This window comes from Zonotrichia leucophrys, unplaced genomic scaffold (assembly GCF_028769735.1).
Source record: "Zonotrichia leucophrys gambelii isolate GWCS_2022_RI unplaced genomic scaffold, RI_Zleu_2.0 Scaffold_217_84253, whole genome shotgun sequence".
In the NCBI taxonomy this organism is placed as follows: domain Eukaryota; kingdom Metazoa; phylum Chordata; class Aves; order Passeriformes; family Passerellidae; genus Zonotrichia; species Zonotrichia leucophrys.
Genome location: NW_026992422.1, coordinates 72361 through 84253, shown reverse-complemented (window position 1 = coordinate 84253; position 11893 = coordinate 72361). Strand labels below are relative to the sequence as shown.

The following is an 11893-nucleotide window of genomic DNA, read 5'->3' as shown; positions in this document are numbered from 1 at the left end:
TGGGGACATTGGGGGATTTGGGACATTGGGGACAATGGGGGGATTGGGGCATTGGGGGGATTGGGGACATTGGGGACATTGGGGGGGTTGGGGACATTGGGGGGATTGGGGGCATTGGGGGGATTGGGGACATTGGGGGGATTGGGGACACTGGGGGCATTGGGGACATTGGGGACATTGGGGGACACTGGGGGGATTGGGGGGATTGGGGGACATTGGGGACATTGGGGGGATTGGGGACATTGGGGACACTGGGGACATTGGGGATGTTGGGGGCACTGGGGCGTTGGGGACATTGGGGACACTGGGGACATTGGGGACATTGGGGGGGATTGGGGACATTGGGGACATTGGGGGGGATTGGGGACATTGGGGACACTGGGGGACACTGGGGGGATTGGGGGCACTGGGGGCGTTGGGGACATTGGGGGCATTGGGGGACATTGGGGACATTGGGGGGCATTGGGGACATTGGGGGCATTGGGGGACATTGGGGACATTGGGGACACTGTGGGGATTGGGGACATTGGGGACACTGAGGGGATGACATTGTGGACATTGGGGACAGTTGGTGACCCCCGGTGACCCCCGGTGTCCCCACCATGTCCCCTCCCCCGCCCAGGTGTCGTCAGCGCCTTCACCTTCCCCGTGCTCTACCGGCGCCACCAGGTACGGCCACGCCCCCAGGTGACACCTGAGGGGACATCGGTGACACCCGAGGGTGGCACTGCCACCACAGGGGGGAGTGGGGTGTGTGACAATTCTGTCTGTCCCTAAATGTCCCCAAATGTCCCCTCCAGGCCCAGATCGATCAATACCTGAGCCTGGCCCGGGGCCACCTGAGCCACCTGCGAGCCAGGTGAGTGTCACCAAAATGTCCCCAAAGTGTCCCCAATGGCCCCCCAATGTCCCCCCAATGTCCCCAATCCCCCAATGTCCCCAATGTCCCCAAATGTCCCCAGTGTCCCCAATGTCCCCAATGATGTCCCCAATGTCCCCTCAATGTCCCCAAAATGTCCCCAATCCCCCCAATGTCCCCAACTGTCCCCCAATGTCCCCAATATCCCCAATGTCCCCAGTGTCCCCCAATGTCCCCAGTGTCCCCAGATGTCCCCGATGTCCCCGCAGGGTCCTGGCCAAGCTGCCAAGTGCCAAAGTGAAGCCGCAGTGACACCGCTGTCCCCGCTGTCCCCGCCCCGAGGTGACAATGAGGAGGGGGGCGTGGCCATGGGGAGGAGGCCACGCCCCATTCGTGTCCTTTTAATTTAATTTAATTTAATTTAGTTTTATTTTATTTTATTCCTGTCCTTCCAATTTAATAAAAACTCTTGTGACAAACCGGTGACAGTGTGACAATGTCCCCCCCATTCCCACCCAATGTCCCCATCCCCCACCATGTCCCCAATGCCCCCAGCATCCCCAATTTTCCCAAAATGTCCCCAAATTTCCGCCCCCGCCCCGCCAAAAGCGCGCGGACGCGGCTCCCCAAGCCCCGCCCACTCCCGCTGTGGCCCCGCCTCTCCTCCGTTCCCATTGGTCGCCGCCCCGGCCCAGGCCCCGCCCCTGTTGCCATGGCCGCGGCCGTTGCCGCGCGACGTAAACACGGGACGCCGGACGTGGTGACGTCACCGGCGGGGAACGCCGTAACCGGGGAGACCCGCGCGGTGTTTACCGGGACGGGAGCGCGGGAACCGCGGGAAAACGGGGCGGGAAAAAAACCCAGAGGGATCCCCGGGAACCGAGAGGGACCCCCGGGACCACCGAGAGCCGAGAGGGACCCCCGGGACCCTGGGAACTGGACAGAGACCCCCGGGACCCCCGGGACACCGGGAACCGGGGAGACCCGCGCGGTGTTTACCGGGACGGGAGCGCGGGAACCGCGGGAAAACGGAGCGGGAAAAAACCCCGGAACCCGAGAGAGACCCTCGGGACCTCCGGGACACCGGGAACCGGACCGGGATCCCCGGAACGGGACAAGGACCCCCGGAACCCTCAGAACGGGGCGGAGACCCCGTAAAGCTGAGCGGGATCCCCGAGAACGGAGTGGAACCCCCGGAAAGAGGGCTGGGACACCCGGGATCCCGGGAACGGGACCGGTAACCCCGAGAACCGACCGGGACCCCCGATAACGGGACAGGGACCCCCGGGACACCGAGAACGGGACCGAGACCCCCGAGAACCGACCGGAACCCCCGATAACGGGACAGGGACCCCCGATAGCGGGACAGGGAATCCCGGGACCCCCGGTACCCCGGTAACGGGACCCCCGGTCCGTGCCGGGCCCGGGAGCACCGGGAGGCACCGGGAGCCGCCGGCGGGGGCGGGGGCGGGGCCGGGGCGGGTGAATGAACGGGTGACCCCGAGGGCGTGGGAACCGCCCCCCCCACACCGGGGATGCCGCCGTGACTCAGCGCCGGTGCCGCCGGTGACATCAGAGCCCGGGGCCGCAACGGGGCCGGGACCCCCCGAACCGGGACCCCCCGAACCGGGACACCCCCGGACTGGGATCCCCAAATCGGGACCCCCGGAACCCGAACCGAGACCCGCCAGGAGCCACCGGACACCCGAACCGGGACCCCCAAACCGGAACTCCCGGGACCCTGAACTGGGACCCCGGAACCCGAACCGGGATCCCCGAACCCCCAAATCGGGACCCCCGAACCGGGACGCTCTGGGACCCTGAACCGGGACCCCCGGAACCCGAACCGGGATCCCCGGACCCCCAAATCGGGACCCCCGAACCGGGACGCTCTGGGACCCTCGGGAACCCCGAACCGGGACCCCCGGAACCCCCAAACCTCCCGGGACCCCCGAACAGGGACCCTCCGGGACCCCAAATCGGGACCCCCAAACCGGGACCCCCAAACCGGGACCCCTAAACCGGGACCCTCCCGGTACCGGGAACGGCTCCAGCCGGAGATGGTACGGGGCGGGGGTCTCGAGGGGTTACCGGGAGAGGTCCCGGTGGTACCGGAGGGGATTCCGGGGGTCTCATGGGGGAGTTCCCGGGGGTTACCGGAGGTCCCGGGGACACCGGGAGGTTACGGGGGTCCCGGAAGGTCAGCGGGGGATGCACCGGAGGCGGATACCGGGGATCCCCCGTTGGTTTGGGGGTCCCGGGGGTCTCATGGGGGACACCGGGGGGTCCCGATGGTGGAACCGGGGGTAACCGGAGCTCCCGGGGGCTCCTCGGGGACACCCGGAGGTCACCGGTGGAAGAACCGGAGGGAGGTACCGGGGATCCCCCGTTGGTTTGGGGGTCCCGGGGGGTCTCCGGGGGTCTCCGGGGAGTTCCCGGTTCCCGGTGCCGCCTCCCGGGACCCTTCGTGCCGTTTCTAGAACGGGCGGGCCGTTCCCGTTTCTATTAATACGGGCGGGCGGCGGCGGCGGCGGCGGCGGCGGCGGCGGAGGGAATCCCTGTGACGTCATTGCTAGGATACCAAACAAACACTCCAGACAAGCCCATATATGGCTAATTGCGTCACAGGAACTCCGGCGGGGCGGGGCCGGGGGATCCCCCCCGTTCCCGGCCCTCCCCGGGGCCTCTTAACGGCGGCGGCGCCTCCGGGAGCCTCAGACGGCGCCGGGCACCGACGGCACCGAGCCCGGGGGGTCCCGGTGGGCGCGGGGGGGGCCCGGGGGTCCCGCGGCGGCGGCGGAGGGGGGCGTGACGTCAGCGCAGGGGGGCGTGGCCTCGTCGTATAAAGCGGCGGGGCCGCCGCGAGCCCGTTCATTCATAAAACCGGACACCGGCAGCGGCACCGGCGCCTGGCCGAGGGGATTGAGCGCGGCTCGGCGCGGATTTACCGGCGCTCGTAACGGAAACGGGGATTTATCCAGTACCGGGACAACTTTGGGGGGTTTTGGTACCGGAGCCGGTCACGGATGGAGCGGGGAGTGTGAGGGGGGTTTGGAACGGAGCACCGGAGAGCGGAACGGACGGTACCGGAGATTATAGCGGGCAACCGGAGATCGGCACGGACGCTACCGGAGCTTATAGCGGACTATCGGAGCTGGACACGAGCGGTACCGGAGCTTATAGCGGATAACCGGAGCTTTTAGCGGACTACCGGAGCTTGGCACGGACGCTACCGGACCTTTTAGCGGATAATCGGACGCACCGGAGCACGGTACCGGCGAACCGGAGCTTATAGCGGACGGTACCGGAGCTTTTATCGCATTACCGGACATACCGGCGCTCGGTACCGGAGCTTATAGCGCACAACCGGAGCTTATAGCGCACAACCGGAGCGCGGCACGAACACAGCGGAGCTCACAACCGCTTAACCGGGGCACGCCGGACACTCACCGGAGCCTGACCGGCGCACCGACCCGAGCCGCCCCGTGATGCCGCCGGCGCTAACGGCGTGACCCCGCAGCTTTGTGGCGGCGGGGCGGCCCCCGCGGCCCCGGGGCCATGTTCCAGGGGTTCCCCGGGGATTACGACTCGGGCTCCCGGTGCAGCTCGTCGCCCTCGGCCGAGTCCCAGTACCTGTCGCCGCTCGACTCCTTCGGGAGCCCCGCGGCCGCCGCCGGGGCCGCGCAGGTGAGCGCCGGTAACGGGAGGAACCGGGGGCGTGAGGATGAGGAGGATATGGGGAGGATGAGGAGGGCAAGGGGGGGAGGATGAAGCAGAGCAGCACCGGGGGGGCGGGGCCGTGCGTAAGCCGCGCGCAGTGACGTCGCGGGCGGCGGTGACGCGGCACGCACGCACGCAGAGCGCGCGGGTTATTTTTGGGGTGTCCCCTCCCCCCCCCCTTCTCTCTTTGGTGCCGTTGCCAGGGGAGACGGGAGGTGGACACGCCCCCCTCGGGGTGGGCACGCCCACTTTGCGGCGGAGCCACGCCCACAGGAGCGGGGTGAACGGGGGTTAGGCCACGCCCACTGGTGGGGATGGGCGCGCTCCCTCCGGGGCTTGGCCACGCCCCCTCTGAGCATTGGCCACGCCCTCCTCTGAGCCTTGGCCACGCCCCCTTGCGGATTTGGGGGCCTCGGGGGGGTCCTAAAGGGTGGCGGTGTCACCTGGGGACCCCCGTGACGTCACCTGGGGGTGGCGGTGTCACCTGGGGACCCTCGGGGTCCCCTCCAGGACTCGGATTTTTGGGAGGGGGCGACCGAAATTTTGACAGGGACCCAGGATGTCACCCGTGGGTGACAGGGACACCAGGGTGTCACTTCCCGGACCCGGACGGGGGCGTCCCCAGCGATGTCCCCGTGTCCCCCCGTGTCCCTCACCCCTCTAACCCGTGTCCCCAAGTGTCCCCCACCATTCTGGCCCGTGTCCCCAAGTGTCCCCATCGATGTCACCCCTCTAACCCGCGTCCCCTCAGGAGTGCAGCGCCACCCGCTCCTCCCGGGGATGTCCCCAGTGGTGTCACCGCTGTCCCCTCGTGTCCCCCATGGCTCTAACCCGTGTCCCCCCGTGTCCCCGTCGATGTCACCCCTCTAACCCGTGTCCCCAAGTGTCCCCCGTGTCCCCTCAGGAGTGCAGCGCCCTTGGGGACGTGCCCGGCTCCTTCGTGCCCACCGTCACTGCCATCACCGCATGGGTGTCACTGCTCTGACGGTGTCCCCATCGGTGTCACCCCTCTGACCCGTGTCCCCAATGTCCCCCATGGCTCTAACCCATGTCCCCCCGTGTCCCCATCGATGTCACCCCTCTAACCGTGTCCCCAATGTCCCCAATGTCCCCTCAGGAGTGCAGCGCCCTGGGGGACATGCCCGGCTCCTTCGTGCCCACCGTGCCCGCCATCACTGCACGGGTGTCACTGCTCTGACCGTGTCCCCAAGTGTCCCCCATGGCTCTAACCGTGTCCCCATCGATGTCACCCCTCTAACCGTGTCCCCAATGTCCCCCATGGCTCTAACCGTGTCCCCATCGATGTCACCCCTCTAACCGTGTCCCCAATGGCTCTAACCCCTGTCCCCCGTATCCCCAAGTGTCCCCATCGGTGTCACCCCTCTAACCATGTCCCCCCATGTCCCCCATGGCTCTAACCGTGTCCCCATTGGTGTCACCCCTCTAACCGTGTCCCCATTGATGTCACCGCTCTAACCGTGTCCCCATGTCCCCCAGGGCTCTAACCGTGTCCCCATTGGTGTCACCCTCTAACCGTGTCCCCATTGGTGTCACCCCTCTAACCGTGTCCCCCATGTCCCCCATGGCTCTAACCGTGTCCCCATTGATGTCACCGCTCTAACCGTGTCCCCAATGTCCCCAATGTCCCCGCAGGAGTGCAGCGCCCTGGGGGACATGCCCGGCTCCTTCGTGCCCACCGTGACCGCCATCACCACCAGCCAGGACCTGCAGTGGCTGGTGCAGCCCACGCTCATCTCCTCGGTGGCCCCGGGGGCCGCCATGGCTCAGCCGCCCCCGCCGCCCCCCGCCCTCGACCCCTACGAGCTGCCCGGGCCCAGCTACGGCGGCCCCGGCTTGGGCGGCGGCGGCTTCGGGACGGCACCGGGAGCGGCGGCACCACCGGGAGCGGCACCGGGAGCGGCACCGGGAGCGGCGGCACCACCGGGAGCGGCACCGGGAGCGGCACCGGGAGGCAGAGCCCCGCGGGCACGGGCGCGGCGGGGCCGTGAGGAGACGGTGAGAGGGGACGGACAGGGGGACAGACGGGGGGACGGAGGAGTCGGTGAGAGGGGACGGACAGACAGAGGGACAGGGGGACAGACAGGGGGACAGAGGGACAGACAGGAGGACGGAGGAGTCGGTGATGGGGGACGGGGCAGGGATGGACAGGGGGACAGAGGGGACAGAGGGGATGGAGGAGATGGTGAGAGGGGACGGACAGACAGAGGGACAGGGGGACAGACAGGGGGACGGAGGAGTCGGTGAGAGGGGACGGACAGACAGGGGGACAGACAGGGGGACAGGGGGATAGACAGGAGGACGGAGGAGACGGTGAGAGGGGACGGACAGGGGACAGACAGAGGGACAGGGGGACGGAGGAGTCGGTGAGAGGGGACGGACAGACAGAGGGACAGGGGGACAGACAGGGGGACAGAGGGACAGACAGGGGGACGGAGGAGTCGGTGAGAGGGGACGGGGCAGGGATGGACAGGGGGACAGAGGGGATGGAGGGGACAGAGGAGACGGAGGAGATGGTGAGAGGGGACGGACAGACAGACAGGGGGACAGGGGACATGGTGAGAGGGGACACGGGGGGGGACAGACAGGGGGACAGGGGACAGACGGGGGGACGGAGGAGACTGTGATGGGGGACGGGGCAGGGATGGACAGGGGACAGAGGGGACACGGGGGGGACAGACAGGGGGACAGACAGGAGGACACGGGGGATGGAGGAGACGGTGAGAGGGGACACTGGAGGGATGGACAGAGAGACAGAGGGACAGGGGGACAGACAGGGGGACAGACAGGGGGACAGAGGGATGGAGGGGACAGAGGGGTGGTGGCACTTTGAGGGCATGGAAATGGAAGGAGATTGAGGGACATCTCGGGTGGTGGCACCCAGGGGACACTGTGAGCGGCAGGACATTGAGGGACATCTCGGGTGGTGGCACCTTGGGGACATGGGAGGGAGCTGGGGACACTGTGAGCGGCAGGACATTGAGGGACATCTCGGGTGGTGGCACCTTGGGGACATCATTGTTACCGATGACCCCGGTGGGATTTTGGGTGCAGCCAGCGGGATTTCGGGGCCGGGGGCTGACAGAGGGTGACAGAGGTGACACCGGGTGACACCGGGTGACACCGGGTGACACCGGGTGACGCTGCTGTCCCCTGTCCCCGCAGCTGACCCCCGAGGAGGAGGAGAAGCGCCGCGTGCGGCGGGAGCGGAACAAACTGGCGGCGGCCAAATGTCGCAACCGGCGCCGCGAGCTGACGGACCGGCTGCAGGCGGTGAGTATCGCGACACTATCGCGACATTATAGCGACGCTATCGCCACGGCAATCGCCACCAGTGGGTGGCATTCGAGTGACGTTATCGGGACATTATTGCAACACTATTGCAACATTATCGCGACAGCAATCGCCGCTAGGGGGTGGCACTATTGTGACACTATCGCGACAATATCGCAACACTATCGCGACGCTATCGCGACAGCAATCACTTCCAGGGGGCGGCATTTGAGTGACGCTATCACGACAGTATCGTGACATTATCAAGACACTATCGCGACATTATCACGACAGCAATCACCGCCAGGGTGTGGCATTGTCCCCAAGGGCCCGCGGTGTCACCAGTGATGGTGGCAGTGTCCTCAGACTTGGGGGCATTTGGGGACATCGAGAGGGGAGTTGGGGACATTTGGGGACATCAGGAGGGGACAGGGATGTCACCAGCTGGTGGTGATGTCCTTGGAGCTGGGGACATTTGGGGACATCAGGTGTCCCCAGTGACGGTGGCGATGTCCTCGGAGTTTGGGACATCAGGAGGGGACAGGCGGACACCCAGAGATGTCCCCAGGTTTGGGGACATCTGAGGGGACACCCAGGGATGGACAGACAGAGACCCAGATGGACACTCAGGGCCACAGGAGGGCGACCACGACACTGGGTGACACTCAGGGGACACCTGGGGACATCCCCGAGTGGCCGATGGCGCTGTCCCCAGACTTGGGGACACCCAGATGGACATGCAGTGACACGGGACGGCCACAGGAGGGTGACAACGACCCGGGGGACACTCAGGGGACACGGGAGGGGCACAATGACCCCAGGGGCCACCTGTAGATGTCATTGTGTCCCTGATGTCGCTGTCCCCAGGGTTGGGGACATCTGAGGGGACACTCAGGGACGCCTGGGGACATTGCCAGGTCACTGATGGCGCTGTCCCCAGACTTGGGGACACTCAGGGATGGACAGACAGAGACCCAGATGGACATGCAGTGACGCGGGAGGGCCACAGGAGGGCGACAAAGACCCCGGTGACACTCGGTGCCACCTGGGGACACCCCCAGGGACACCTGGGGACATTGCCAGGCCCCTGATCTCACTGTCCCCAGACTTGGGGACACCCAGGATGGATGGACAGAGACCCAGACGGACACGCAGGAACACAGGACAGCCACAGGCGGGCGACACTCAGGGGGGACACAGCGATGCCACAGTGACCCCGGTGACACTCAGGGACACCTGGGGACATCCGAGGGGACACTCAGGGACATCTGAGGGGACACTCAGGGACACCTGGGGACACCCAGGGACACCTGGGGACACCCAGGAATGGACAAACAGAGACCCCAGCCAGGGATGGACAGACAGACCCACACAGACTTGCAGTGACGCGGGAGGGCCACAGGAGGGCGACAAAGACCCCGCTGACCCTCGGTGCCACCTGGGGACACCCGAGGGGACCCCCAGGGACACCCGCCGGTGTCCCCGCGTCCCTGACGGTCCCCGCCCCGCAGGAGACGGACCAGCTGGAGGAGGAGAAGGCCGAGCTGGAGTCGGAGATCGCCGAGCTGCGCAAGGAGAAGGAGCGCCTGGAGTTCGTGCTGGTGGCGCACGCCCCGGCCTGCAAGGTCCCCTTCGAGGACATCGGCGCCGCCGCGGCCGCCATGGCCGCGCCCTCGGTCCCCGCCGCCGCCGCCGCCGCCGCCGCGCCCGTCTCCTCCGAGGTGAGCAGCCCCGGCGAGGCCCCGCTGTCGCCGCCGCCGCCGCCGCCGCTGCCGTGGTTCCTCGTGCCGCAGGGTCCCGTGCCCGGCGCCCGCTGCTGGGGAGCCCCTAACGCGGCGCCCCCCGCGTTTGTGTCCCCCTACCCAGAGGGAAACTCCTCCTCATCATCCTCATCATCCTCCTGCTCCTCCTCCTCCTCCTCGTGCGGAGCCTCGCACCAGCGGCGGAGCGGCGGCGGCGGCGGCGGCGGCGGCGGCGACCACCGGGGCTCCTCCTCCTCGGACTGCCTGAGCTCCCCCTCGCTCCTCGCGTTGTGAACGGGGCAGGTGGCGCTTGGTCACCTCCGTGTCCCCTTTGTCACCTCCAGGTGTCACTTTGTCACCTCCACCGGGGCTCCTCCTCCTCCTCCTCCTCGGACCGCCTGAGCTCCCCCTCGCTCCTCGCGTTGTGAACGGGGCAGGTGGCGCTTGGTCACCTCCGTGTGTCCCTTTGTCACCTCTGTGTCCCCTCCATGGGGTACCCGGAGCTCCAGGTGACACCTCCAGGTCACCTCTCCCCTCTCCAGGTGTCACTTTGTCACCTCCTCCTGCTCCTCCTCGGACCGCCCGAGCTCCCCTCGCGTTGTGAATGGGGCAGGTGGCGCTTGGTCACCTCCGTGTCCCCTTTGTCACCTCCAGGTGACACCTCCAGGTCACCCCCACCCGTGCTGGATTTTTGGTGTTTGTTTGGGTTTTTTCCACCCCCGGTTTTGGTGGGATTTTTTGGGTTTTTCTTTCCCCCGGTTCTGGTGGGATTCGTTATTTTTCGCGGGATTTTTTCCTCCCTGATTTTTTTATTTTTGGGGTTTTTTTTTGTTGTGGTTTTTTTTTTTTTTTTGGTGCCGGTTTTGGCTGATCCTGGTTCTTTCTTGTCACCTCCTGGTGGGGTCACTCCAGGATTCTTTGTCCCTTCTGGAGATGTCCCCAGCCCGTTCAGCGCCTTCTCGTGGTGTCCCTGTCACCTCAGAGGTGCCTGGAGATGTCACCACCCCACTGCCACCACCCACAGGAGCTTCTGTGTCACCTCCGAGGTGACCACGAGGGTCCCTCCAGGACCTCTGTCCCCCTGGAGATGTCCCAGCCCGTCCCAGGTGACACCTGTGACACCCGAGGTGTCCCCAAGCCCTCCCTGAAGGTCCCCAGGAGGGTCCTGGTGCCACCTCCACCCCTTTGGAGATGCCACCACCGTGTCCCTGTCCCCACCCCCGGAAGGTCCCTGTGTCACTTCTGTCCCCCTGGGGGTGGCCCGTGTCCCCCGAGGGGCTCCAGGTGCCACCTCCACCCTCTCCAGGTGTCACTTTGTCACCTGCATGTCCCCTGAGGGGTTCCAGGTGTCCCCTCCAGGTGCCACCACCAGGTCACCTCCAACTTTGTCACCTCCGTGTCCCTCTCAGGGGGTCCCTGCACCTCCAGGTGCCACCTCCGGGTGTGTCCCACCTGTCCCCTCCCCTGTCCCCGCCCCCGCTTGGCCTTGGCTCCGCCCCCTCCCCCCCCCCATCCCGTATATAAATCTATTTTTGTTGCGCGGGAGATGTTTAATTTTTTATTATTAATTATATCGAGGATAATTATTGTTCGTGCCGTGTTCGTGCCCACCTGGGGGTCTCACCCCCCCCCCCCCCACCCCTCTCGGGGGTCTCTGCCCCTCCCCCACCCCCCCGGTCCGCGCTCGTTCCCCCCCCCCCCCCAAAACGTGGCCAATAAAAGCTTGAGCGGCTCCTGAGGCTCCCGTGGTGGTTTTGGGGTGAATTGGGGGGATTTTGGGGTCTGGGGGAGGTTTTGGGGGGTTTGGGTGAGATTTTGGGGGGTCTGGGGGAGATTTTGGGGGGTCTGTGGGGTTTTTTGGGGGATCTGGGGGAGGTTTTGGGCGGTCTGGGGGAGATTTTTGGGGGGTCTGGGGGAGGTTTTGGGGTGTCTGGGTGCAATGCCCCCCGCTCGCCTGCAGTTCCGGCAGTGACCGCCAGGGGGAGCGCGGGGAGAGGAACTGAAGGGGGGCGCTCCCAGTTTGGGGGGGGCGCTCCCAGTTTGGGGGATTCTCTCCCAGTTTTTGGATTCCCTCCCAGTTTGGGGGGGTCCCTGCCCAATTTGGGAGGTCCTTTCCCAGTTTATGGGATCTTTTCCCAGTTTATGAGGCCTTTTCACCAGATTTTGGGATTTGCTCCCAGTTTCTGGGATTCTCTCCCAGTTCGTTTGTCCCCAAATGTCCCCAACCGTCCCCAAAGTGTCCCGCGCCCCCTCCCAGCCCCGGTGTCCCCCCCCTGTCCCC

General features: G+C 66.2%; 1 protein-coding gene and 1 long non-coding RNA gene across 2 annotated transcripts; both read left to right on the top strand.

Moving 5' to 3' along the window:
- Positions 1–619: 619 nt before the first annotated feature.
- On the top strand, positions 620–1343 carry LOC135461193 (uncharacterized). The gene is made up of 3 exons (XR_010443345.1): positions 620–669; positions 801–859; positions 1129–1343. It is a non-coding gene; the product is annotated as an uncharacterized LOC135461193 (long non-coding RNA).
- A 2275-nt stretch (positions 1344–3618) lies between these two features.
- Positions 3619–10402, top strand: FOSB (FosB proto-oncogene, AP-1 transcription factor subunit). The gene is made up of 5 exons (XM_064738175.1): positions 3619–4546; positions 6233–6595; positions 7763–7870; positions 9382–9591; positions 9737–10402. The coding sequence occupies exons 1-5, from the start codon at positions 4418–4420 to the stop codon at positions 9878–9880; spliced, it is 954 nt and encodes a 317-aa protein (XP_064594245.1). The 5' UTR covers positions 3619–4417; the 3' UTR covers positions 9881–10402.
- Positions 10403–11893: the final 1491 nt, after the last annotated feature.